General features: G+C 45.1%; 2 protein-coding genes across 5 annotated transcripts in view; both read right to left on the bottom strand.

Annotated features, from left to right (window-relative positions):
• Positions 1-13,183, bottom strand: part of REV3L (REV3 like, DNA directed polymerase zeta catalytic subunit) — a 248,567-nt gene extending 235,384 nt beyond the window's left edge. Inside the window, exons 1-2 of one of the 2 annotated variants that reach the window (XM_082634116.1) lie at positions 13,072-13,183; positions 1,088-1,188 (exon numbers count right to left, since the gene is read on the bottom strand). The gene's annotated coding sequence lies outside the window, so the exon portion shown is untranslated. Of the gene's footprint in view, positions 1-1,087; positions 1,189-9,691; positions 10,034-13,071 lie in introns of those variants that run through there. The other variant, XM_082634117.1, reaches the window with a different exon arrangement.
• A 673-nt stretch (positions 13,184-13,856) lies between these two features.
• Positions 13,857-27,387, bottom strand: part of TRAF3IP2 (TRAF3 interacting protein 2) — a 39,592-nt gene continuing 26,061 nt past the window's right edge. For 2 of the 3 annotated variants that reach the window (XM_082633998.1, XM_082633997.1), the window contains exons 4-9: positions 26,515-26,693; positions 24,379-24,467; positions 21,864-21,932; positions 20,665-20,781; positions 16,859-16,933; positions 13,857-14,442 (exon numbers count right to left, since the gene is read on the bottom strand). In XM_082633998.1, the coding sequence (XP_082490124.1) occupies positions 14,296-14,442; positions 16,859-16,933; positions 20,665-20,781; positions 21,864-21,932; positions 24,379-24,467; positions 26,515-26,693 (676 nt within the window). In that variant the 3' untranslated portion in view covers positions 13,857-14,295. Of the gene's footprint in view, positions 14,443-14,887; positions 14,945-16,858; positions 16,934-20,664; positions 20,782-21,863; positions 21,933-24,378; positions 24,468-26,514; positions 26,694-27,387 lie in introns of all 3 variants that reach the window. The other variant, XM_082633999.1, reaches the window with a different exon arrangement.

Genomic DNA, 27,387 nt, shown 5'->3' with positions numbered 1-27,387 from the left:
GCATTGTATGAGGCAGTGAGAAATGACAGTTCACAGTGAAGCACACTTCTCTCTTCAGTGATCAGCCTGCTTGGCCCTCAATGAGTCCGTGAGATTCCGCATTTTATAGGTTGAGCTTCCCACTGGCAGCAACTGAAGCAGTTTATTATGCACATCTGTCACGTGATCCACTTCATCAACCAAATGGAACTGGGAGAACAAGCCACCCTAACAAGATCCTCAGTACACTCTTAAAAACTACTTACAGATGTACTCTTCCTCTGAGGGGATACAATGCGTTTCCTTGTACGGTGCCACATGATACAGGAAATGCATTATCCCCATCCAAATTCAGGCGTACCAGGAGGAAGCCCATGAAAAGAAAGCAGCTCAGAAAAGCACACATGGCTTTTGCAAAAGTCCTGAGAGGGGCTCCTACACCAATTTGTGATAACGGCAGATAAAATCCCAGGCCTCTGAAGCTCAGTTCATTACAAATGCTAATGTCCACACAGGGGAAAGGAAACCACATCAGCAGTCAGCATCGACACAAATGTCGCTAATGCTTTTTATTTATGGTTGTCACCGAGTCCCCTCAGCAGTATGCCACATCTCCATTTGTGTTGTAACTTTAACTACTTTATGTGCTTTCACAACTCGCTATGTTATGTACCCATAGGTGATTTGTGCTTTCAGACTGTGTCTGTCGAGATGAGCGGCCACACTTCTAATCTTGAACGGGAACCATTTTGTTCCCATTCAGATAAGATCGAAGGAATGCTTTTGTAGATGCATCCAGGAATAGTAACACCTGCCATTGTTAAATCTTCCTGTTTCAGTTGGCGTGATCAATTTATCATTCAGTCAGTCAGCCAACAGCTATTTATTGAATACCTGCCACGTGCCAGGCACTGTTCCAGGCATTGGAGATATAACAGTGAATAGAGTCCTACCATCAAAAAGATTACATTCTAGACAGGGGAAGGGGGAGACAGCAAACAAATATGGAATATGTCAGAGTGTGTCATTCAGGATAGGCTAGTTATTTTGTGGTAATAAACAACCCAATCTCAGTGGCTTAAAACAACCAAGTTTATCTCTGACTTACACTGGGTGTTCATTGCAGGTCAGCTGGGGGCTCAGCTCTGTACAGCTTCACTCTGGGACCCGGGCTGCCCGGAGAATCCCTATCTGGAGCGTGGCCAGTCTCTGTGGGAGAGGGAGAAGATAGAGTGGTGAACTGCACACTGGCTTATGCCCTAAAGTGACACACGACCCTTCTCCTCACGTGGCACTGGATAAAGTAAGTCAGGTGGCTGCATCCAACTTCAAAAGGTGAGGGAGTGCAATCATATCATATGTTTAGGAAAATCAGACACACTTGGTGGACAGAACTGTCCCAGTGATGATGACTGCTATGAAGAAAAAAAGCAAAGTAAAGGAGATGGTGTCTAGGGAGCTGGTTTCCACTTCAGAGATGGTCAGGAAAGGTCTCTCTGATATGGTGACATTTGAGGAGAGATCCCAAGGGAGAGAGAGAGGGCCATTTGGAGGGGGTGGGGACAGCATCCTGCAGAGGATACAGCAAGGGCATGGTGTGCCTGGCATGTTTGAGGAACAACAAGGAAGTCAAGATGGCTAGAGGGGAGCGAGCAAGGGGAGAGCTGTAGAGAAGTAGGTCAGAGACATAGGAGAGAGTTGTGGGACCCAAGTGGGCACCTTATTATAAGGGCTATGGCCATTGCAGATGTTTGGGTGAAGACATGATCTGAGTTAGGTTTTAAAAGAATCCTGTAGCTGCTGTGAGGAAAAAAGTAGGTCAGAGACATAAGAGAGAGTTGTGGGACCCAAGTGGGCACCTTATTATAAGGGCTATGGCCATTGCAGATGTTTGGGTGAAGACATGATCTGAGTTAGGTTTTAAAAGAATCCTGTAGCTGCTGTGAGGAAAAAAGTAGGTCAGAGACATAAGAGAGAGTTGTGGGACCCAAGTGGGCACCTTATTATAAGGGCTATGGCCATTGCAGATGTTTGGGTGAAGACATAATCTGAGTTAGGTTTTAAAAGAATCCTGTAGCTGCTGTGAGGAAAATATACCAGGGGGCCAAGGGCTGAAGCAGGGAATAGTCGAGAGGCTCTTGCAATAATCCAAGTAAGACAAGAGAGTGGGTAGTAGTCAGACTCTGGAGAGAGTTTGAAGGCAGAACAAACAGAATTTGCCCATGTATTGCTGTAAGAGAAAGAAAGGATTCAAGGATGACCAGAAAGGTTTGTTTCTTCTAGTAATCCCTGGATACACATAAGGACTACTTCATGTGACTTTTGAGAATCTTCAAATTTGGCAAAATCACATAGCACATAACCTCCCTCCAAAATGAGTTGAGAGTTGAAGAGCCAAGTGGAGAGAGATGGATGCTGGGTCGTCAGCTCGATTCATGGACCATCTAAGGGACATCTCTCCCACACTGGCCTAATATCCAGTCTCTCTTAGGGTTTTGATCCATGTTACTTTATAAAACCAGAAAAATGAGCTTCATAATTACAAGCAAAACAGGAGCTTCTGACTGAGTCATCCCAACCTCATCCCACTCCTCCGTGAACCTCAGGTATCACTACCAAGAAGCTCAGCCATACAATACAAGATCTGTCCTCAGTATATGCTGGCATAGTGATGTGTCGCCAATTCTCCTAAAAATAGGTTGAATAGAAATCTTAATAAATACAATAAAATCACATTATGGTGTTCTTCTGAAGAGTTTCCCCTCTTTCTGCTCACCCTGTCTTCCCCTCACATGGTTCTCCCCATTCATCACCAACCATTAAATGGCCACTAGAGCACCCTACTATACCTGGGCCTTCTCTTATGTCTTCTCCAGCTTAGGATAGCACAGGTTGAACGCACAGTTTGCCAACTACCATAATGGAATGAATAAATAAAGGTCATTGCTGTTTTTTTTTTTTTTTTCCTTGGCCGCACTGCGCAGCTTGCGGGATCTCAGTTCCCTGATCAGGGACTGGACCCGGCGCACTGCACTGAAAGCCCAGAATCCTAACCACCAGGCCACTGGGGAACTCCTTATTGCTGTTTTTAAAAACTGTATATTTTTGGTATTTGTAATCAAAAGCATTTGTTCATTCAGAACATCTTCTTGAACTCCTACCATGTGCCACTTCCTCTTCTAAGCACTGGAGACACAGCCATGAATAGAATGTGGAAGTAATACATATTGTTGAAAACTGGGAGAGCATAGAAAAGTATTAAGAAAAGATAAACTCTCCACTAACTCACCACTGAAACATCACTGCTAGTAACATCTTGGTGCCCTGTCTTTTTCCAAGCATACATATTGTTCCTCCCTGCTCTTTTGAATAAAATTTACAACTTTGGACTTATACAGTACATTTTTTTCTTTAAAAATTCTTTCTTCTTATAAAAATAAATCATAGCAGATGCTCAGTAAGTATTTGTTGAATGAATGAAAGAATTAATTATAGAAACAGTAAATTACAGAGAAGCAAAAAATTAAAAATGAAAGTCATCAATAATATCACTACTAAGAGATAGTATCACTAGTAAGAGTTTGGGTTGTTCAGTATGGTTTTGAATAATCAACATTTTTTTTTTTTTTTTTTTTTTTGCTGTACGCGGGCCTCTAGCTGTTGTGGCCTCTCCCGTTGCAGAGCACAGGCTCCAGACGCATAGGCTCAGCGGCCATGGCTCACGGGCCCAGCCGCTCCGCAGCATGTGGGATCTTCCTGGACTGGGACACGAACCCGTGTCCCCTGCATCGGCAGGCGGACTCTCAACCACTGCGCCACCAGGGAAGCCCTCAACATATTTTTACAACATCGCTCCACAATGATTATTTTGTAAATGACAACTTTCTCTTTTTTCCTAATTACAAAAGCAACATGCCATTGTAGATATTTTGGAAAATACTGAAAACTACAAAAGGAAAAACCAAAAGCTATTTGTAGTCCCACTGCCCTGAGACTACTGCTGTTAATATTCTCCAATCTTTTTGGAAATTTTTTTCCAATCTTTTTTTTTTGAGCGGTACAGTAGGTTAGTTAAGAGCCTGGGCAAGTTACTCAGCCTCTCTGAGCCTCAGATTCTTCATCCGTAAAATGATACTGGTAGTACCCACTTTGTAAGATTGGCGTGAAATTTAAATAAGATACACAAACTGTTTAGTTTAACATCTGACTGACCCATTATAAGTGCTTAATATGGGAACTCTTACCACTTTGCAAGACATTTCTACATAGTTGATCAGACTTTATACATGAATTTTTTGTCCTCTTTTTTTAAAAGAAAGAAACAACATTCCTCAATCTCATTAAATTTAAAATTCTGAGACGATCTCAAATTTTCAGAAAAATTGCAAGCAAAGTACAAAGATCTTTTCTCCCCTGAGATATCTGAAAGGAAGTTGTCAATCCGATTCCTCCATCACCCCTGAATATCATAGCTCACATTCTACAACTCAAACAGAGACATTCCCCTACAACTCCGGTGCAAACAACAAAATTGAGAAATTAACATTGGTACACTGGGGTCTAATCCTCAGACTCCAGTCAAATTTCTCCATACATACCGTATAACAAAAGGATTCCAGTTCCAAACCACACCATGCAATTATTCCCCATGTCTCTCCAGTCTCCTTCAATCTGGAATAGTTCCTCCGTTTTTCCTTGACTTTAATATCCTTGACACTTTGAAAGAATATGGGCCAGTCATTTTGTAGAATGTCCCTCATATGATGTTTTCTCATGATTAAGTTATGCATATGTCTTTGTCAGGAATACCACAGAAGTGATGCTGTGTTCTTATTGTATCTTATTAGGTAACATAGCTGTTTTGGCTATAACAACCTGTGCTGGACCACCTTCCTACACAGATACTCCTCTCACCCCACCTGGGCTCTGAAATATCCTCTTCACCCTGCCTCGACGCCAACATCTCTCACTAGGCTATGCCTTTGCAAGAACACTCCCCTCACCCCACGTGGGCTCTGAAACCTCCTGCCGGGCTGCCCCTCCCACCCTCAATCCTCAGCCCACCTGGGCCACCCTGCACTGAGCCATCCTCTCAGCCTGCTTTGGCTCTGACACTGAGCTAAGCCGACCCTCTGCAGGGGTGGCTCTCTTGAGCTGCTTGGGCCCAACACTGGCACCAGGTATCCCACTCGTGGGATGCCCTCCTCACTCCACTTTTGCTGTGTTCTAATTCTTTAAAGATTTCTATTATCTATGTATATAGTATCAGTTTTTCCTCAAACTAGAGGTCTGTGTATGTATTATTGATGATCCATCAGTAATAATGTGTTTTCATTTCAATAATGATCTAAAGAAAACTTACATTATAAAATATAAGCATATCTGGGATGTTCGTTTTACAACCACATACTTTTAGTGTTGGTGCTTTGTGTTTAAAATTGGGTTGGTACCACATGATTGTTAATGTGCCAATATTTAACTTTTAAATTGGTGGTAGTTTTAGATTGGCATTCCTGGCATCAAAATACAAAAACCATCTTGATTTCTGTTCAGTAAAAATTATATTGCGTTTTTTTACCAGCTATAAATCTAAAACTGCTCAGTGATGAGATTTATGTCTTTATTTAATAAATTAATTTTGACTTTCCATCATAAAAATAACCATGCTACTTTAATTGTCACAGGCTGATGAAAAAAGAACTGAGCTGGCTGACTTGATACACAAATGATGCACTCATGCAACGTGAAGGCCAAATGAATCATGGCACTGGTATAAACGAAGCTTTACAATAGTTCAAATAGAGGAAAGTAGAGAGAAAACTGAGTCATTACAGGTCTCTTGGTATCACAGGTTGAACTCAAAAGAAGCTAGGCAAAGCAGTCACTTTTTTCAGATTATTGACAGATGTGTTTGCGTGTGTGTGTTTATATGGCATATCAGCTTGCAAATATTCTCCATGAAGGACTTTTGTTACGAACTTTTTAAAAAAATAATTAACAATATTATATTTTGGAGAAAACCATTTTGAGATGAGTTGGACCAATTAAAATAATCAACTGATGGTTTCAAATGAGTAACCTGATGGAAGGAAAAATTACGGTAATGATAATGATTGCGAATCAAAGGACTGTCCATCATGCTCATAATCAAATATTTAGGTCAACAGTTGAGACATAAAATGCATAAAAGCATCTTATTATGCTTTTATAATTACATGTATAAATTGTAATTAAATCCAACATTGGCTACTTAGTTTCAGCAAAATTTTACCACTTTTACACTAAATTAATGTTTCTTATTTGAATTTATCTGGTGATCTTGTTTTTATCTAGCTTGTTAAATTTGATTTCTTCTTATGGTTTGTTTTAATTGTGGTAAAAAAAAACAACACATAACCTAAAACTTACTGTCTTAACCATTTTAAGTGTACAGCTTGGTAGTATTGAGTATATTCACACTGTGTGCAACAGATGTCTAGACTTTTTCATTTTGTGTACTTATAGTTTTTAATGAGCTATAAGTATAAAGCATTTATACCTAATAATACAATGGCACGTATTTAAGGAACAAGATGATGAAAAAAAATTATTTAAGTCAACATAGAAGGTGGTCTCAAGAGAAATTTTTCCTTTTGGGAAAAAAGGAAGAGGTTTAAGAAACACTAATCAATATGGTAATTAATTTCCAATCTAAATGTTTGCTTAGGCCCACCCCCACTTTTCTCCCTGGCTGCACAGTTCACAGTGGACTGTGAGGAAAAGGCAGTGATACCTCATTTCTTGGAAAAGCAGAGCCAGGGGAGAGCATAGCAGTTTTCCCAACCTGAATTCAAAACTTCCTTTTAAGTAATAGTATAATATGAACACAATACTGCCTTTCAAATTACTTTTCAAAATAGTTTCAAATCCATTATCCTAATTTTGAGGCCCCATTGTGAATCTCTAAAGTTAGTTTCCTTTAAAGTCAAAGCTCATTGCCAAGTTTGATATGTTATAACTCTAATCATCCAAGCCAGTGCTGCTGGAGTTTTGCTCCTTAGCAAGATGCTAGAGGGAAGAAGGCTGTCTCCAGATGCTGTGATTGTTCTGAGTCTGCTATGGCCTCTTGCAGGCCTTATTAAGAAAACAAACTGTGCTGATTAGTTTCTCTGAAAAACTAGATGAAAGTTTTCAGCTTAAAAGCTCATATGCTGACCTCTCCTAAGGCTTCATTTTTAAAATGAAAGTTTTTTGTTGTTGTTAGGATTTGCTATTTGACTTTTTAGAAATAAGAAAATATCCAAAGTTCCCATAAATAATCATTAATTATGAGGTGGAAAGCAAGAAGGAAAGGGCAAGAAAAGAAGGAAAATTTATTATTTACTATGTGCCAGGCACTATTCTAGGAGCTTTATATCACCCATCTTACCTTGTCCTGACAACCTCCCTAGGAGTTGGTTCTGTTGTCCCCATTTCAATGGCTGAGACTCTGAGAGGTAAAGTAACTTGCCAAAGATCACACAGCTTGTAAGCGAACAGGTCTGATTCAAACTCAGGTTTGTCTGATTACCACTCACTCAAGTACGAAACATGTCAAGACACATCACAGACCAGCTTGGTCAGTTTTCTGCCACAGATTTTGTCTGGGAAAACTGGACCATGCCGATACTCATTCATGGAGAAAGTCTCTCTGCCCATTCCAGCACATTATCATTCTCCGCTCTCTCGCTCAGTTACTTGTATATTTAGCTGACAGACTCAACTTCGAACACTCCCCAGACCCTACCCAACAGAGTGCAGAAATCCCTTTGCTCTCTCGCAGCTGATCCCAGCACCGGCTAGGTTTCTGCTCCCCCAGATGTGGAGGCTGCAGTGTAAAAAGCACTTCCTCACCTTGCCACTACAGTATGGTCTGCAGTATTGTCTGGCGCTTCTTGAGGCACGGGTCCAAGCTGCTGTTTAGAGAGGCCTGATGTATGCCCTGTGGGCTGCGCTGTCATTTACTGGTTTAATATGCACACTCTGTGATGCATTTTTATACGTTCCCATTTCTTAAATTCTGTCTCCTAACTCAGATCTCATTTACATGGTGATTTATAGGGCCTGAATATTATAATCTAAAAGGTGTATGTGGAGAGGAGTGAGCACGTCTTCTATTTATTAGGAGAAGTCTCCAATCATCTGCTTCTTTGCAAATCTGACCTTGAAACTGCATAATGAGAGCTCAGTCCCCAATCATAGTAAGGAGCAGGGAAAAGGGACCAGCTGGCCCGTTTGCTTAGCGTCTACTGTACACTGCCTTGGGTGATCTCTTTCCACATGATGGCCTCTCTCCCCAGTTAGATTTTAAATAACTGGAGGGCAAGAGCATGCATCACTGACCTTCGTGCCAAGCATAAGCCCCTTGCACATAGTAGGCATTTAGTAAATAACTGGATGTTGGTTGCTGATCTGTGACTGCTGCTTAAACCTCCCCATTCCCCACCATAACCCTGACCTTTCTGGTTTAGCTTTTACATGACAGTTTCATTAGAAATGGTAGCAGGATGGAACCAGAACTTTCATGCTCACACTGGAGTATCAGAGACTTCTGCTTCATGTGTCTTTTCAAAGAATAAGTATAGGCTGGTATCCAAAGACCTAGTTTAGAATCTTGAATTTTAAAAACGTGACTGTGGGGGGCTTCCCTGGTGGTGCAGTGGTTGAGAGTCCACCTGCCGATGCAGGGGACACGGGTTCGTGCCCTGGTCCGGGAAGATCCCACGTGCTGCAGAGCAGCTGGGCCCGTGAGCCATGGCCGCTGAGCCTGCGCGTCCGGAGCCTGTGCTCCGCAAAGGAAGAGGCCACAACTGTGAGAGGCCGGCGTACCGCAAAAAAAAACAAAACAAACAAACAAAAAAAACTTGACTGTGGGAATGCCCCCCCCCCTTAAGCATCAGCATGGTTTAGTGCCTGGACTTGGTGATACCACTTTGCCTGGGAGGGCTAGTGCATGAAACCCTTTCCACACTGACACCACAGCTTAAATTCATTCTTCAGGCAGCCATTATTTTTTCTTATTAGGGTCAAAGATAAGGTGATGTGTGGAGGGGCAGCCGGGGCATCGTCTGGGGGGACAGGACTCTACAAGAGGGGCAGGAGCTGATGCTGGGCATCTCGTTGGAGGAAAGAAGGAGCCCATACAGAAGCAGGGGATGGGGTTTAGGTGCTGTGGAGCATTAACTGCTGCCTGAGACTTCTGCACTCAGCTGGCTGGCCCTGACTGCACAGTTCTCCTCAGGCTGGCTGCTTTGCCCAAACCTAGTTTAGAATTGTCCATGTTCTAGTAGCCTCTTATGAATGAGCATCTTGCTTTGAAAATCAATTTGAAGCCAGAGTGGAACTTTTCTTTTAGCCACAAAGTGAGAGCAATGAAAATAGGACTATCCCGCTGTATTATTTTTGGCCTTGCAACAGTACAAAGTCAACTTTTCTTTCTGACTCAGGAGCGTTTTATAAAATCTCCACATTTTGTGTACATTTCAGACACGAGAATCTGCCACCCCAGACCCCATTTGAGAGGGATGATTTAAAGCTCAGGGAAACAGCAGCTCTCTGAAAGTTTCTGAGTAACTGAACTTTGTTATAACAACAGATTGGAAGATAGAATCCGTTGATCTCTAAACTCAAGGAACCCTTGACCCCTATCCTGGATAACACAGGACGCTGAAAATTGGTCGGGTCCCTGACTCACCTTCTCACATTTCTCCTCTCCCTGGAAGAATGCAGCTTTTGACCACCGTGCCAGGATGAGAGCTGGGCCTCCCTGTCACGCCTCAGTGAATGCGTGACCAGGTGGACTTCTGTGCCGGGCATCGCCTGGAAGGTGGCAAAAGCCAGACAGGTACCTGTGGCCCAGCTGCTGCTCAGCTACGAGGCTGGCAGCCAAGCCGAGCGCCAGCTTTTCGAAAGCAGCCCTTTTGATAACACCGATTACATTTCCCTCACTAGAGCCTTGGGCTGATTGAGCAACCGCCAGCTTCTCTGGGTAACAAAGAGGAGGGGAAAGTAATCCAAACACAGGTTTTATTATAAAAACCTGGGAGTGAGAGAAGTATATTTATTCTGTAAGATAACACACCTGCTCAGTGCCCAGGAGGCTCATTTCCATCAGTTGCCATGGCAAACTCGTTATACTTCAAGGCCATGTGGCTTTGTTTCCTTTTGAGATCTGGTCCTTGTCCTACCTTTTCTAACAACTGCAACACAATGACATGGAGGCCTGCGACAGCATAATTGATTTCTCCTTCCCTCTATCAACGGTTCACATTTGTTCGGCACAGGACTGAGCCTGCCTCTTCCTTTGAACTCCTGGCTAACCATGAAGGCATGCTTCAGAGAGCCGTCCTCATTAACATTCCAGGTCTCCCTTCCCTGTCAGCGATAAACAAGCCCCGCATCAACAGCCTCCTTCCTTCCAGCTTTACAAATGAGTGGCTCAGTTCCATGTTTCGCTGCCCATCCAGGTGCCCAGGCGCACAATGCGGGGCTAAGAAGCACGCTGGAGAGACTAAAAATAGAACAGCAGTTTTGGACGCATACCAGAGCAGCTACTTCATCGCAACTTGCTTTGCACACTAAGCCTAATGGGATCCATCAGGCATGAGTTCTCTCCCTCTCGCCCTCCCTCTCCCTGTCCCTCCCCGCTGCGCCACGCCGCCACCCCTGCCACCCCTGCCACCCCCCCTCCCACCGTCAGCACCTTCCTGGTGAGGGGAGCAAAGGAGGTCAGGCCAGGGACAAGAAGTGTGTGCCCTCCTGGTCTTAGTTTACGAGTCCTGGGAGATCTGGGGGCTGCAATTACTCCTTCCGTACAAGCGTTTCTAGAAAAGAGCAGGCAGGTCTGGAACATGGTCACATTTGCCCAGGTACACTTCGCTCCTCCAAGACTTTCATTGTTTAGCAAAGGCTCAACTATCACTTCCTACACACCCCAGTCTAAGTGTGACCTAGCCCCAGACTCAGAAGCTTCTTGGGCAGTTAAGTAGAGAACTAAACTACACTATAGTGTTCCTCTTACAGGTCCCACCTGCTTGGCTTGAGGCTAAAGATTTGGGAGCAAATGCACCATCACAGATGGAGGGGCTGTAGCTCACGTGGGTGGGTGGGCAGCACGTGACTGCCCAGGGTCAGTGAAAGCCTCCCACCAGTGAGTCTATCTGAAAGCCTTTTGCAATAGAAAATGGAACAAATCAGTATGAAGTTAGGAACATGCTGTCCCGCCTGGGCACCAGGCCTCCCCAGTGCCAGCTGTATTGAATGAGCGAGCCTACTTTGTGTTGTTGATGTGTCTCCCTTCTTGCAGCCTCCCTCCACCCAAAGGAGAGTTAGCCAGACCCACGCATTTCTCATGAAGGGTAATGCAGGTGTTCCAAACAGCTAAGTATTACTCCGAGTACCACTCGTGTAGAATTAGGAGAGGGAGGGAGAAAAAACAGAAGAGAGAGGGAAAGATGACCATCACAGTATTAAAAAATAAAAGCCTTTTCATTGTTGTTGTTTTGGAGATTGGCCAGATACAACGAAAAGAAATCAATCTACTGGCGGGTTTTGCCTGTAAGCTTCTGGAAGGTGTCAAGATCTTTTCAATTGTGCCTTGGTTTCATAGAATAGCAGGATAAAATAAACATGCCAAACTACTTCAAGAAAAGTCACTCTCTGTACAGCAATAATTAACCCCCCAAAGAATTTCCCACAGAACAAGTTGCAACATGATCGTTTAATCCTCCAGTCACCAGAGAACAGAGGTGCATCTTCCCTCAGCCTTCTCCTATGTTCATGAGGCTCAGTTTACCTCCAGGAGATACTGGATCATTTGTTGAATAAATCTACCATCAAAACCCAGAAAGTTGGGCTTACCTGGTGGCGCAGTGGTTGAGAGTCCGCCTGCCAATGCAGGGGACACGGGTTCGTGCCCCAATCCGGGAGGATCCCACATGCCACGGAGTGGCTGGGCCCGTGAGCCATGGCCACTGAGCCTGCGCGTCCGGAGCCTGTGCTCCGCAACGGGAGAGGCCACAACAGTGAGAGGCCCACATACAGCAAAAAAAAAAAAAAAAAAAAACGGAAAGTTTTCTAGGTTCACCGAATAAATGTCTGTAGACTGGAAGCCAGAGTGTTTTAGCCCAAGGGTGAGCTTAGCGGAGCCACAGTTCCTCTGCACCTCGCTTTTCTCATGCCTAAAACACAACTGCAGAGGTGCATGATTTCTAGGGTCCTTTCCAGACTGAAGATTCCCTGGCAGAAATAAATGGTATGGGAATTAAATTTTCGTTGGTGATTTCATTCATCCTTTCTCGTTTTGATGGTGGTTTATTTGGTTCGTGGGCCCTTATAGAACGATATACCTTGAAAAATATTGCATAACTCTTCAGGGGGAGAGGTATTTCTTCTTTGTGGCATTTTCCCACAGTCTAACCTTCCTTCTCTTTCATTTGCCACGAGGAGGTGGGTCCCACTGATTCTTCTTGGTTCATTAAGAAGAAACAGAAAGATCGTGTGTTTTGAGAGACTCTTTCTGGATCATTTCCCAGTGGTCACAGGACTTTGCAATTCATTTGGCAAAGTTGGTGGTGACAATGGGGCATTTGGCAAACTGGCTGAGGTGGCTGATGAAGTGACTGAGGTTAAGAAGGCTCCTGGCAAAACATCATGAAACAAGGTCTGGAATGTTTGAAACGGAGTGCCTGCCTCCCTCGCAGACACGGCTCCAAGAAGAGCTCAGTCTTTAAACAGGTGATTTGTTTAATAGGAAGCAAAGAAAAAGGGTATCAACAACAATTCCGGGGGCACTGAGCTGAGAAAGAGCTAGTCTAATACTTCGATTGTAGCCATGAACTGAGATGCCTTTGAATAATACAGAAATTGAACTAACCAGGCAGATATTCTGAAACCAGTCACTGAAATTAAAAATCACATTTTAGGTTTTCAGTTAGTCACTAAATATCAGACAAGACTCTAGCCTTGAACTCTGCACACGTCACCCCTAACATCAGTTTAGGTCTGAATAAAGCTTTGAGGCTAAGAGGTTATTTTTACTGAGTCAGCCCTAGCCCACTTCCATCCCCTGCATACCTGCAGATGAATGCAAGAGGACCAGGGTAACTTCCTTCATCATTCACCTCGGGGAGGAACAGTGGCTGAGGGCTCAGGACAGGCCTCTGAAGTGAGGAAGGGGTAATAACATCACATTATTAAACCTCCACAAACTAGAAACATTTCAGAGTAATCATTGCTGATGCCATTTTTGTACAACTCTGTGTAGAATCTTTAATGATGGTGTCACCTCCAAAAAAGACAATAAAAAGAGAGGAGGAAGCCTTGATGTTTGTGCCTGGGGTGTTTTCCAGGCACTTTGAGTTAACTAAACAAGCACGTCAGTTTTACCAGGTCCCAAATGCTATGACACTAAAGGTACTCGTCATAAAGTCTTACAAATGAGGACTTCGGGTATACTAGCTTTTCTTTTCTTTTCCTAGTTTTAAAAACAAAGACATTCACTGCACCCAGTAGACATCTAGGTTATAATGTAAAGAAAACTAGTGTTCTTTGCAATTCATCAGCAAGGTTTCTTATTTATAGTTGATAAGTACTCATCTTCCTAAGAACTATGATTTTATTTAGAATCATGGTTGTGTGTGGTACAAAGTTGTTTTGTTCAAAAAATTCTACTGCAGGAATAAAGCTTTCAAGATTAAGTTAAAAGGGATTGTTTAACTCTCTGGCCTTAATCCTTTAATACAAAGTAGTCTGTTACATTTGTCTAATGTTCTATTTAAGCAGCTTTATTGATGTCCCTGGAAGCACCTGCCCAGATAAATTAATATATATCTATGTCCTTTGAGATAAGTGAAACACAATTTTACAAAAGAGTAAATATTTTATTATTTGTACATGAATCAGTTTGGTCTGAAGACACACAGCATCTGGCTAACTTAGAAAAGTAGCCCAAAGCGATGGGAGAGTGTGGTCGTTGACATTTATTGCAATGTCACTTGTACTGTCTACTTGCTAAGTGCTGAGAGCCCATTCTGGACACAGGAGGAACCTGCAGTGGGCTTAAGAAGAAGGGAAAGCAGAGCATCCATGGCCTCTGTTTCAAAGACAAGGTCCTTTGAGGTCTGGGGTGGCCGGGAGGAAGAGGACCCTGCAGAACAGGTTTTCTGGGGTGGGAGGGCCCCTCAGGGAGGGACTGAAAACAACAGCCCTGAATGCTGCCACACAGCCTCAGCCAGAAGAGTGGTCCTCAGAACAGGGGCCCAAACGTGGCATGGCCCCCAGATCTGGGGATGGAGGGAGTCACAAGGGAACCACCTGAAGTGTGGGCAGAGGCCCTCGGGGGGGAGCCACATACTCTTCCTCTCTGAGCAGCCGCAGCAGGATATTTTTTTTATTCTTCGGCCAGCTGTAGATGTGAGTGTTCTGAAGCCAGGTGGGCACATGCTCCTAGGGGAGAGAGAGTGACAGAAGCAAAAGCCATTAGAGAAAAGCCTGGACTCTAGATCCCAGATTCAGTTCCCAATTTTTCCTTCATGGGCGTCTCCTACTAAATTCTTCTGGGGGTTGTACCGTTTTGCTTTTGGAAGGGGTTCGAGTGTGAAAGGCTCTTGGCTCTGGGTATAAGCTGTGTAGCTTGTTATGGAGAGCACGTGTGTCCAGCATCTTCCTTCAGTCTCCCAGGCTACCTGCCCTTTGCATCTCAGTGTGCTTTTCACCACCCTGAGATGTAGGACAGAAGTCATGCAGAGGGATGTGAATTCCCCTGTGGCTTCCGCAGAAGGGTGCCAAGGCTTTGGGCTTAACCTAATTCATTATCCTTTCACTCCAGCAACAGGGCTGGCTCACAGAAGAAGAAGCCCACCAGATCCCAGTTATCAGGCAAAAGCAGAACCTGTAAGCCAGGGATCGTGAGGGTGCAGTTTCAGAGTGCCCTCGGGGAGTGGACATTCTGTTGGGGAAAGAAAGACAATGAATAAGTAAAATGTATAGTGGGTTCAACGGTAATGCAGGCTGTGGAGAAAAATAAAACAGAGAAAAGGGGTAGGGAGTGCTGGGCAGGGATGAAAGATTTGCAGTTTTAAATAGGGTGTGAGGGAGAGGTCTCACTGAGAAAACAAGCAAAGACATGACAGAGTAGAGTGAGCAAGCTTTGTGGATGTCTGGGTCCAGGCAGCTAGGAGAGCCAGTGCAAAGGCCCTGTGGGGGAAGCATGCGTGCCAGTGCGGCCAGAGAAGAATGAATGAAAGAGAGTAGGGGAGGGGTTGTGGAAGTAGAGGGGGCTGTATCAGATAGGGCCTCAGAGATTTTTCACTGAGTAGATAGGACTCCTTTGGGGATTGCAGGATGAGCTTAGATGGAGCACCTGCTGTAGGTCAGGCACCATGCTGGGTATTGATGATGCCCAAATGAAAAAGACACAGTGACTGCCTTGAGGAGTTCACAGTCTTAGGATGGAGTCAAAATGTAACTATTTTCTAGGCCATAACATGCCAAGGGGCCGGGGCAGCGGGGGGAGCACTCTGCCCTGAGAGTGGGTAAACAAGGGGACTGTTTGAAGAAGTTTAAAAAACATTAACAAAACCAACTAAAAGCTGGTCTGCTTTTTTCTATCACCATAACGCTCCAGTAATTCTAAACAATTACTCCCAACAGCTCCAGCTCCAGCCACGCACCACTAACTCAAGGTACTATAATTAAGAGCTCTCAAGAGAGGGTCTATTCAGCACATCGGCACCGGGGAGGAAAGGCTAGAGGGGTTGCCTGCTATGGGGATAAGCAAGAGTTCGCCGGACACACAACCAAGGAACGGCACTGCAGAGCAGCGGGAGCACAAGTACAAAGGCACAGAAACAGGAAAGAGTGGGGCGTGTGTGAGGGCAAGCTGAAACAGGCCACTGTGCCCAGAGCGTAGTGTCATCTGTGCACACGGTGGCAAGAGGGAAGGCCAGGCAAGCGGCACAGCCCTCTTCTGAAGGGCCAAGCATGCCATACTAAATAAGACCAATGTGATCTTGTAGTCAGTAGGAAACCACCACAAAATCTCTAAGCTGGACAGAGACAGATCAGATCTACATTTCGGATGTACTTCTTTGATGGCAGGACAGAGGATGGCTTGTACAGGGTCAAAGAGGACAGGGAGACCAGGAAGGACATGTTGCAGTGGGAGCAGTCAGAGCCTGGGCGAGGGATGGAAAGCACACTGTTGGCAGGCTGTGAACTGCGCAACCCCAGGCGTCCCGGTCCCATAAATGGAACCCTCCCTCACCCAGGGCAGAAGTCTCAGTGCAGTCCTGACATCTAGGGATCCTCCAGGGTGGGGCTGGGCCTGAGCTCAGGGTGCTGTGGTCTGGCTCCCAAGATGTCTGTTACACTGCTGCCTTCTCTTCTCCAAGCCTGGCTTGGGACCTCAGATGTTTTTGCCCCCGTTCTCCAAATCTGCTGGCCTGCCCTTCCAGTGAAAAAACCCTCATATGACCCATAGCAAAGTTCCCTTCGGTAACTGTATAGGTTTAATTCCCATATTCTACAGCTTTGAGAGCTGAACTATGTGCAACAAAACATTTCCGTGGAACAGCCTGCAAAAAATGCACACATCTCGACTTTTATGTGCAAGAGATAAGAAGTATCAGATGAACAGTCTCTTTTCGTCTCGTGAGTTAAAACACAAACTACTTCTTTGTGTGTGATGGCTGCTTGAACAATTAGGATAGTCTATCAGGTAAAGCTCTGAAACCTTCCTGATTCATGCTGCTCAACCGAGTGCTGCAACCCGTTGATCTTTCTGGCAACACTGCTATCTCGAAGGATGGATAAAGAGCTGACAAGCTTTTAATCCCAGATAACAAACCGTTTGTTTGTTTACCTTCTTAGCATTTGGGAAGAGCACAGGGATGAATCTGAAGTTCATACTTCCTTGTTTTATGAACTCAATCTGCATCTGGAAGAGAACACACTTGAAGGATTAATTTCAGGAATGAGGATGAGTCAGTGGTACTCATGATCATGCAAGCCCGCACGGGATTTTTATTCTGATTTCCTTCAGGGCCACACACTCATAATTTTAAACTCTCCATCACACACGTATGCCATTTGCTCATTCATCGGTCATGTATTGAAAGTCATGCTCTGTGGTCAGGGGGCCCGGCCGGCACCACCACCTTCTCCCCCATGCTGTGAAGGCAGGCCCTGCACCCCAGTGCCCCGGTCGTGCTCGCACTGGACTCTCCATCTTGTGCATATCTTTAACAACAGCTTCTGTCTCTCCCCAGTCTTCTAAAGACACTCACTTTATCTTCTCATGCCATGGGTCCCTTTGACAGTCTGGTAAGGACCCCTTCTCCAAATAAAATACATAAGAAAATAAAACACCTAAGGGAACAAGAAAGAATAGAATATCTAGGAAAATAAAGGAACTATTGTTACTGTTATTGAAAACCACTTGTCAAATATTTTTAAAATATGTAAAAAATAAAAGACCTATTTGAGATTAAAAATAAAAAAAAAGTCATGCTCTGTGCTGGACTTGGGGTTTCAAGGACTAGGATACTTTACAGGGTGTGCTGAGCTGCCTCTTAGCAGTTCACAGAAGCCACTCATCTCTTCCCAATTCTGTGTTCAGTGACTTCACATTGGTAGGTTGAAATCGGCCATGTGAGAGTATTTGTACCATGGAAATGGGCAAATGCTACAAATCAGGATCCTTTTTTTTTTTTTTTTTTTTTGAGAACCAGTTTACCAGATACCACGGATATAATTCCTATCCTCACAAAGCCAGCAGTTTAATGAGCAGGCAGGAAGGAAAACTACCGACCACAGTGCAGTGTGAAAGGTGTGAACAAATCGCTGTGGAAGCCCAGGGGGGGCCATCCTTTTCTACACCAGTGGTTTGAAGGAGTTACAAGGGAGTTGTCATTTGGATACTAAAAGAAAATAAGAATTTGGTCAGGCAGGGAAAATGGGGTGAGGGGAAGAACATTCTCAGCAGAGGAAACAGCATGAGCAAATGTCTGGAGGTGTGAAGGAATGTTTGTGGGGTTGGGACCAGCTAGTAATGCGTTGAGGCCAGAGCACAGGAGGGCAAGGGAGGCCGAGGGAGGCGAGGCTAGGAGGTCAATGAGGAAAGCTCCGTCTGCCAAGCTTTAGGTTTCCCACACCACTTCCAATTTGCTCTGACACTGTGGTGGCCCTGCAAGATTTAGCTGCCAAGAACTCTATCAAAACCAGAATTTTCAACGTGAGAGGAGTTAGAGCCTTCCAAATCCTGTAACCAGCACAAAGCTTTCAGTCATCTGATGACAAAGGAGATGAGGAATTACGTGTTCCCAACTATCTCATCTTCCAACTGATTTTTATAACTGAGAAGTCTTCACCATGCATGGGAATAAAAACAGAACAGAGAAGAAAGTGACAGTGGTGATGACTGAAATCACCATAGAAACAGCCTCATAAACACTCACCCTTACACTCATACACACACACACACACAGTCACAACACACACGAATCTTCCATGAGGTGTTTTCTCAGAGCCATCTCACATTAAAAATCAGAAGATGACACCAAAGGCATATTTTAAAATGGGCCGAGTCAGGTGTAACTAAAAGCACCAACCACACGAGTACAAACAAGTGAGAGGAAGGGTGTAGGGCTTGTAAGTTAAAAGTGAAGAACTGGATTTAGTCCCTGACTTCCAGGACACTGCATACTGTACAATTTTGCTTGTCCAGTAGGCTACCCGGGCGGCGGTGCGTTTTTATTATCTCTTATGTTTCCAGAGATGGGCCTCCTGGGAGCCATGAGCTCTATGATGCAGTTACTCATGGGTACCTCTTCGCTCCCTCTGTCCTGGAGTTTCCTGCTGCCTGGAGGGGACCAGGAAGTCAGCCAGGTGGGCAGGAAGGCACTTCTGCAGCTGGCCTCTTCGACCGCTCCAGTGATGACGAAGGGCCCGAGACATTGTTGCCCCAAGAAACCAAGTTTGGGGACGATCTGGTTCATGGCTGGGCACCGTCAGGAAAGCCCTGAGGTTCAGCTGCCTATTACTGCCTGGCGTCACCACACACCAGCAGAGCTTGACAGGACCTGGAGCCCTTCACACACAAGAGCTGTCAGCTCCAGGACTGGCAGTTTCTAGAGATGAGTGCTTCGGGGCCATGCAGACAGCCAAGGTGTAGCAGCACCCAGAGCCAGCCATGACCTTTAGGGCAGAAAGGGTGGCTTTCCTGGGCCCCGCCAGGGTCTGTTAGGCTGGGTAAGAATGGAATAGGAGGGGTACTTATCTCCTGACTCCTTGGCCTCACTCTCTGACCTCCCTACCTTGCCTCGGCTTTTGCTTTGCATTGGTTCTGAGCTCAAGTAAGTGGTCCGCACTTGGTAGAAGAGGAGCCAGAGACCCTGGAGACCCAGATGGGGAACACCCACCCACCCACCCAGCCTGCCTTTTTCCGGTGCTCCCGACCCACAGGACAGACCTGGATTTCAGTCCGCCTCCCCTGAGGTGAAGCTGCATGTCCTTGACCGCCTGACTGCCTCCTGCCTGGTGCTGCTTACTTACTCCATCCGGGCCACGTCTGCTTCCTGCCCCACCTTCCTGTCTTAATCAGTGACCTTTTATGCCCATTCCAGGTGCCTTCCCCCCTTGTGGAATGTTCGAGCTGAAATGGAGCTCACACGTTCTAGACCAGTGAGTTCAAGCCTTTTTAAATCTCAGAATCCTTGGTAAACCAGCCTGAGAAAGGCAGACAGCTCTGGGTGGGGTGGGAGGCCCAGAGCCCCCAGCACATATGGGCACCCGGAGGGACTCTGCAGGAGAGTGTGACAGTCACAAGTCTAGCCCGGCATCCTAGTCAAGCAGGCACCGTCTCCACAGGCTCTATACGGTCATGAAAAGCAGGGAGGCTGCTTGCCCATAACACAGCCAGTTCCAAAGCTGGTGATACTTTCAGCCAGAATGTTCTGTCAGGTGCTGAGTAAGTCGAACTTCCTATAAATGTCTCCCCCTGGTTTTAGTTTGACCAGGCCCCCATAGTTCAGGTGTTGCTCCTATATCATGAGCTGGAACCATCCCTTCCCTTGACCGAGCATCTGATCTGTGCCATATGCTCCACAGACATTATTTCATCCAATCTTCACAACAACACGGTGTTAGTGACCTATTTTCTGAATAGGGACATGGAGGCACAAAGAGGTGTAAGCCTTTGGCCAGTGGTCACACAGCCTGTGCAGGAGGAAGCTAGATTTGAACAGTCCCTTTTGACACAACAGGCGGTGTCCTTTTGGCTGCGCTACTCAGGGGACAGAACAGGACACAGATTCAGGAACCCACCCCCCTCATGGCCCTGTCTCCCGCCACCCCACCGCACCCCCCAGGCTTCACATTTGTTGATAAACAACCAAGCCAGCGAAGCACTGCTTTCCAGAATCTTGGAACTTAGAGATCACAGATTAATCTCCCTGTTACTGAGACGTACACTGAGTCCCAGAGATGTGGGGACTTGCCCCAGGCCCCGAAGGTAGGCGGAGCGAGAACCAACACCCGCCTCTGCGGGGGTTCTTCACCCATCAGCCGGCCTTCCTCAGTTGATCTCTGGTGAAGGACAGGCCTTCACAGAAAAAAGAACCCGACTCCGAGGGCCCAGGGCCGGCGAGGTGCTGTGGTTTCCTCACTCACCATTCGATGAATGTACTTAGTATGTAAGCCATGCTCATCCTCGTCCAGCTGCGACTCAGCACCTTCCACATCCTGTTTGTATTTGGGGCTGATTGCTACAATTATCATCACTGTCTTCTGTTAATGAGAGGGAGAAAGCATGTTTATGGAAGTGTGGAGTGTGGTCCATTTGGTGAAGGCAGGCTGGAAACCGGCCAGCAGGACTGTGAGCCTTCTCTGATACACTGCAGGATGGAGGGCCGGCCTCCATCCGCAGAAAGTGAAAGGCACGGCCCCAGCCCAGGCAGACTCCCGCCTCCCCTCCCCCCCCCCCCCCCCGTCTCCCTCCCCAGCTCCCTTCAAACACCAAGAGCGAATGGCTCCGGCTCTCCTAGATGGATGCGGTTCTGCCCACCGATTTCTACAACCATCGCTAATAAATGTCTAATGAAAACCGGAATCACTAAGTGACTCTGCATTGTGGCAAAATGGCTCTGCAACTGAAAACCCCCTCCCTCGGGCAGCGGGATCTAAGCTGTCAGTTACTGCACCCTTGACTGCCCTGCTTGCCTAGGAGCAGACCCTTCAGCACAAAGCAAACATCAGGCTGCAGACAAAAGGAAAAGCCTCAAAACCCCAGCCTGCTGAGACTCTGTCGCCCACCGCCCCCTCCGAAAGAGGCGGCCGACACGGACAGGCTGGCAGCAATCAATTTCTATCTTGTTAAAGCACAAAGTGTCCCAGTGGTCGGTATAGATTCTGTCAGTGGAAAACAAATCACAAGGCTGAGAGGGGGTGTCAGGGGCTGGGGTGGGGTGTGGGCAATGTGCTGCACGGCCTGTGAGGCTGCCCTGGAAACCTGTTCAGCCTGATCCCACAAAACATTTGGGGTGGCCTCAGATTCAATTGAATTCTGCCGCTCCCTCCCCACTCCCCGCCTTCATTTCCTCCTTTCCTATTCTGGTCAAAAAATTGTTTGCTCTGATTGTTATCAACCACCTGTGTCTGGTTCACAGCTACTTCCTGCCTGTGCATGTCCAGGAGGGTGACCCCATCCTTCCTTTCCAAGTCTTTGCACGGCTGCCAACAAGGCAAGCTTTGTTGGTACTTTGTCAGCTTTGCCCTTGGTGGGTATGGCAGTGCTTCTTTGATAAAATAACCCCACAAGCTAATTGTCTTTCTCACCAGAAAACAAGTTCAGAATTTTGGAATGTACTTACATCCCTAAGGTAGCGTTCCATCCACTTAATGATATCAATGCCTCGGATTCTATCTTCAAATATGTCAATCTACAAGAAAAAGATGTGGAAAGTGACTCAATGAGAAGCTCTGTCTAGATGCAAAGCAAGAGAAAGCACAAGAGGCTATATATATTTAAGACTGAAAAAGTCACTAATGCTTTTTGCAAGGAGGAGCCTATAAATGTGAAAATCAAGATACAATTTTCTTAAAATGTTTCCTATTTCAAGATTAGTAGGCATTTGAGTATTTAGTATTTGTAATTATGTTTTAAAAATCTGAGAGACATAGTAGACCACCAGGTGCATGTAAGCCAGCAACATATGCATATATATATATGTCTGTAATTTGGAAGGCAAACATGATTCTGGAGCATTTTAATGGATGCGTAGTAGGCGCGTACTGAGATACAATATGGTACTTTGCTTGCATTAGCCAGGTCATTATTATGGTATTATGTCCAGTTTCGATCTACATATTTTGAAAGGATTGCATGAAACTTGAAACAAGTCCAAGAAACAGTCGCAAAAACAATTACTGAGATGGTGGGGAAAAGGTTTATGATGAAAGTCAAGAAGTAGAACTCCTGGGCCTTGAAAAGACTGGTATTAAATATCAAGCCTTCGAAGCGGAGAAAAACCAGTTATTTTCTGTTTTACAGAGGACTAAATAAGAAGGTCTTTCTTGGGCTCAGACTTGTTCTGCAGCCAGAGAGTAGTGTGTTTGTGCACAAGGTGCTCTTGATTGGCGTCACTGTTCCCTTGCCTCTTTAGACCTCAGGGTGGTAGGAACTCCTGCTTTTGCTAGTCCTGGGGTATTGAACTATTGATTCCCTGTGGATTCCCTAAAACTCACCTAGAACTTTGAAAATTGTCCCTTTATTAAATTACCCATTAAGTTTATTTTTCTCCACTAAGGGGATCTTGATGTATCAATATAGTAACTTAGCTGTCCAGGATGGGGCTACGGGATTCTACCACAGGCTTCAGAACGATGAGGATCAAGGACAAGTTTTTTTGGTTTGTTTGTTTGTTTTTTGCGGTATGTGGGCCTCTCACTGTTGTGGCCTCTCCCGTTGCGGAGCACAGGCTCCGGACGCGCAGGCTCAGCGGCCATGGCTCAGGGGCCCAGCCGCTCCGCGGCATGTGGGATCTTCCCAGACCGGGGCACGAACCCGTGTCCCCTGCATCGGCAGGTGAACTCTCAACCACTGCGCCACCAGGAAAGCCCCAAGGACAAGTTTAAACTTGGCCTAAGCAGCCCGATTGTTAAGGTCACAAAAACCTGTCCTCTTCTCCAGAGACAATCAGTACACTTATTTGGAAAGGACCAAAAGTAAGATCTTTTCTGAAATGTTGACCTTATGCTTTGTAATTTGATTTTATATCATGGTTGCCGCAGTGTTTCTTATCCCAGAAATGAGAAACTGAAATGTTGGTCTCTATATAGTCATATATTTATATAGTCATGAAGTTGGAGTGTACAAAGTGTATACTTTTAACAACTTCATGTACTTCCATTTAAAAATAATTATAGACTGAAGAAAAAATTTGAATAAAACTCGTTTCAGAAATGCTAAATAATCTTTAAAATTGACATTTAGCTACTAAATGTCAACATTTATCCTTTATCCTTCAACATTCCTATTTGTAGATATTTCCCTTAATTTTTCACCACTCTTTAGAATTGACTGTCCCTAAATACCCAGAGGAGGTCTCTGGGAAGGAAGAGAAGCGATCTCAGCGCTTGAGGAAAGCCAGTCCTCCAAGTAGCCTCCTGTGGTTCTCTATTTATCCTAAGGAAAACTTACATGGGTTTAAGCTGAGCTTTTTCAAAGCACTGCAGGGGACTTGAGGAGCATGTGCTTCCTGAGATTTCTTAGGCTAAGATCACAGTGAACTGCAGGGCTGGGGCGTCTACCTTCCTGAACTAGCCTAGACCAGCCGAGAACCTGGCCAGGTACCTCCCTGTCCAGAAGCATTGCTGCTGCAGCGAAGTGTGGATGGACCAGCAGCTTCGCACAGCAGGGCCCCCAGGCTGCAGGGGCCTCCACTGCAAACCTCACAACCCAGTGCAGAACGGAAGGACCCTGTAAGATGAGTAGGTGACCTGGTGAAGCCTGCAGCCTCCTGTACCACAGGAAGCATAACCAAAGCGGGCATGATTGGTGAGGATGGGCAAAGATGCCAAGTGCAGCAAGAGCCTGGCATTTTCTTCAGGGCGGGCGCCAGCTGCATACATGCTCAGCGTTTACGCCGTTCTGGCTGTTTGGAGGCACTGGGGTCGCTCAAAAGGCATGCAGGAAAAACATGCTGGAGACTTTGGATAGTTTAAACTCTAGAAAATAATTACCTAAATCCATAAGCATTTAGTTCATAATCACATAAATCAAATAACATAGCTTAAAGTATCAACAGCTCTTTATAATTTTTCTTGTTTTTCTTTTCATTATACTCACTTTAACAGTTCAGTCTTCTCTTTGGATAAAATACTTACTGCAGTTTGGAAGCCATTTACCAACAAAAAGTTCACAAATTTCACCACCTCCATGGCCGTGTCCATAGAATAAGTGATAAAGACTTTCCCTAAGAGAGATTTTTCACATTTATTAGAAAATAGTCAAATTATTCTATTCTAAACCACACTTGAAAAGTGTATGCAATGTCTTTTGTCCTTAATGAAGGGAAGCCTCAGGATGGGAGTGGTCTAAGGGCCTGTGGCTACAGCAGGGTGAATTGCTGTCCTCAGGACATAGATCTGCAGGCCCAAAGGGGCAAGGGGTTCTGTCCAAGGGAATGCAGACTGCTCAGGGTGCATGAAAAGGAGAGAGAGTTCTGGCAGGCTGAGACAAGCAGAGGAGGTCTTCTGAAAAACCACATGATGCGTTAACAAAAAAATCCATCACCCAGAACCTGCGGGGCCTTAAGATCAGGCCACCCCTGGTATATTAGAGACACTTGGCTCTGTGCCCACAAAATACTCTCACAGCGGGCCAGGAAGTCGAGCCCTGCTAAGGGGCCACCCAGCAGCGTCCTCTTTTGATCTCATGATGCTCTCCTGCTGCCCTGAACCTGGCAAGAGCAAGGGAGGAGAGGGAGAAAGTGGTTCTCCTCCCGTCCTCCCCCTCCTCCCCTCCTCCCCCTCCTCCCCTCACGGTGGGGGGAAAGCCAGGAAGTTGGAGTAGACTAAAGCGCAGCTCAGAAATGTTACTAAGAACTTCAGCAGCTTGAAGGAGAGAGCCCGCCTCTGGCAGGTCCAGCATCATTGACTCCCTTGCTTCTCCCTGAGTCAGCCTAGAGCAGATGGGCTTGTGCCCGTAAGCCTAACCCAGTCAGGGTGAGAACCAGTGTTTTCCCAGGCTAAAGTCTTGGGTAAATTATTTGGTTAGCGTGTTAATGTGGTAGATGAATAATCTCTCGGTGTTGGCTTTTAGTCTGGAATCAACTGGCTACATCTCAGGAAGCCCTGGGGCAGAGGGTGGAGAAGAAAGCAGGGGTTGGAGAGAGCCTACTTATCTACGCTTAGGCTCTTGTTTTTTGAAGCACACCTCTCAAATGGAAGTATGTTCAGTGGTCACATTGACTCATTTAAGCAGCCAGGCATATTGATGGCACTCTATTTTCTTCTCGACACCTAATATTCAAGCAATTCCTCTGTAAGAATTTTAGGACTCCCTTTATAGGTTATGGTAAGATAAATATGGTCTATAAACTGACACCCAGACTACATCCTAACATCTTCCATTCTCCAGAAATGCTCGAAATTTAAATGTCTAAGATTTTAAGAAGATTAAAACAAAAATTTTTAATAAAAAACAACAATGGATCATTGTCATAGAAATCTTTCAGAGCCTTAAATGACCAAAGAGCATCGATTCCCCCAGTTGGAATTAACAAATGCAAAGGGCTTAATTTTAAGTTGGTTCAAAGCAGTGCCTAGATTTGGAAAGGGCTTATTAGAATTCCAGCAAGCACAACAGAATATAACAATTTCACAAGTAGTGACTGTTTTCTTAAGATTTCTGGAACTTACCGTCCTGACAGACCTTAATATGAGAACATTTTGGTGATATTTCAACATTTCTGGTTCTGGCTGCAAAATGTGGAAAAAGCATCATCACCTGACACTTAGTCGAATGTTTCTTTAAATAAAAGGCTTAGTTTGCATTTGGTTGTAAAGCAGTATGGAGAATGTGAGACTGCTTTTTCCACACAAGAGTGCTTATTCCTACGGGAAATGACCTCGTTCTTGAAGGCTGCTGCTAATTTATGGTGAGATGCTAGATCCCTGGCCAATACCACATGGACATCTAATCAATCTAACCAGGGACAAGTCCACTCAAGAGCATCATTTAGAAGAGGGAAAAAGCGTGGGGGTCATTTGTTGTTGGAGTACATGTTGAAGAAAATCTAGTCGTTAAGCACTTTGTGAGTATTGCAGGTAGTATCAGAATCTCTACAAACAGTCCTACAAAATGCTGGTTACTTTTTTAACAAAAAGCAAAAAAGGAAATTTCACTTCACTGTGTAGTATGTGAGAGATATCCAAGATTATGGATGAATAATCATCAAGTACTCTTAAAGTATAAGACCTGACAAGAAGAAGGAAAAAACAACATCGCAAACAACTTACGCAGTTCTTCTGGCAAATTGCTTGTTTTCAGAGTTCCTCTGGCTGGAGGGTTACTTGGGGGTCTAGGGATAGCAGCTGGGGATGGAGTCTGGGGACCCTGCGGTCTCAACTCTGCAGGACACTCCAAGGACTCCTCAGGAGCACCAGCTCTATGAGGTGGCTGGTTATAAAGCCGGCCCCTGGAAAGGAATACATTCACAGTAAATGTTCATGTTTTATAAACACAAACCTAGGGGGACAGAAAGCCTTTAATGACTATGGGAAATACCAGTGAGCTATCTTTCTCCTCTGCCTCCATTCCTTTCCTGACCCAGAAGGACAAAGTTTTTTTCTGCAGAGATTTTAGTCAATGAGCAATTTGGCTGGCTGCCATTTGTAAGGGCCTGTGCTAGGGGTCAAAGAGGGAAGCAGGATTTGATTTCTCGATTTAAGGACTGTCTAATGGGGAAGATAAGTCTCAGGTACAGGTCAGACAAGATCACCAACAAAACAAAGTAATACAATGGGTGACATACAAGGTTTGGTGTTTAGGCATTCTGATAAAAAGACAACTTTTAGCTCAGGATAGATAACATTTAATTATATCTCAAAAGATAGAAAAGACCATGTAGGTTTAAAAGTATCTATGTTAATATACAAATGAAAATCTGATTCTGAAGACCCTTTAAAGAGGTTTGTACCCTATTATTATATAGCATCTTTATTATTATTTTGGTCACCACAATATTCCCATGAACAGTCTGCTGAGAGGAACAACCAGATGCACTCGTGTGAGATTTGGAAGGTAGACGGAAATGGAGGCCAAGCTTCTGCCACTTCTGTGGTTTCTGTTGTTAAGGGCTGTCTATCAGGAGGTGCCAAGTTCATCAGGAG

This window comes from Mesoplodon mirus (genome assembly GCF_964341445.2).
Source record: "Mesoplodon mirus genome assembly, chromosome: 10".
Lineage (NCBI taxonomy): Eukaryota > Metazoa > Chordata > Mammalia > Artiodactyla > Ziphiidae > Mesoplodon > Mesoplodon mirus.
The sequence above is the reverse complement of the archived record's forward strand: the minus strand, read 5'-3'. Positions and strand labels throughout refer to the sequence as shown.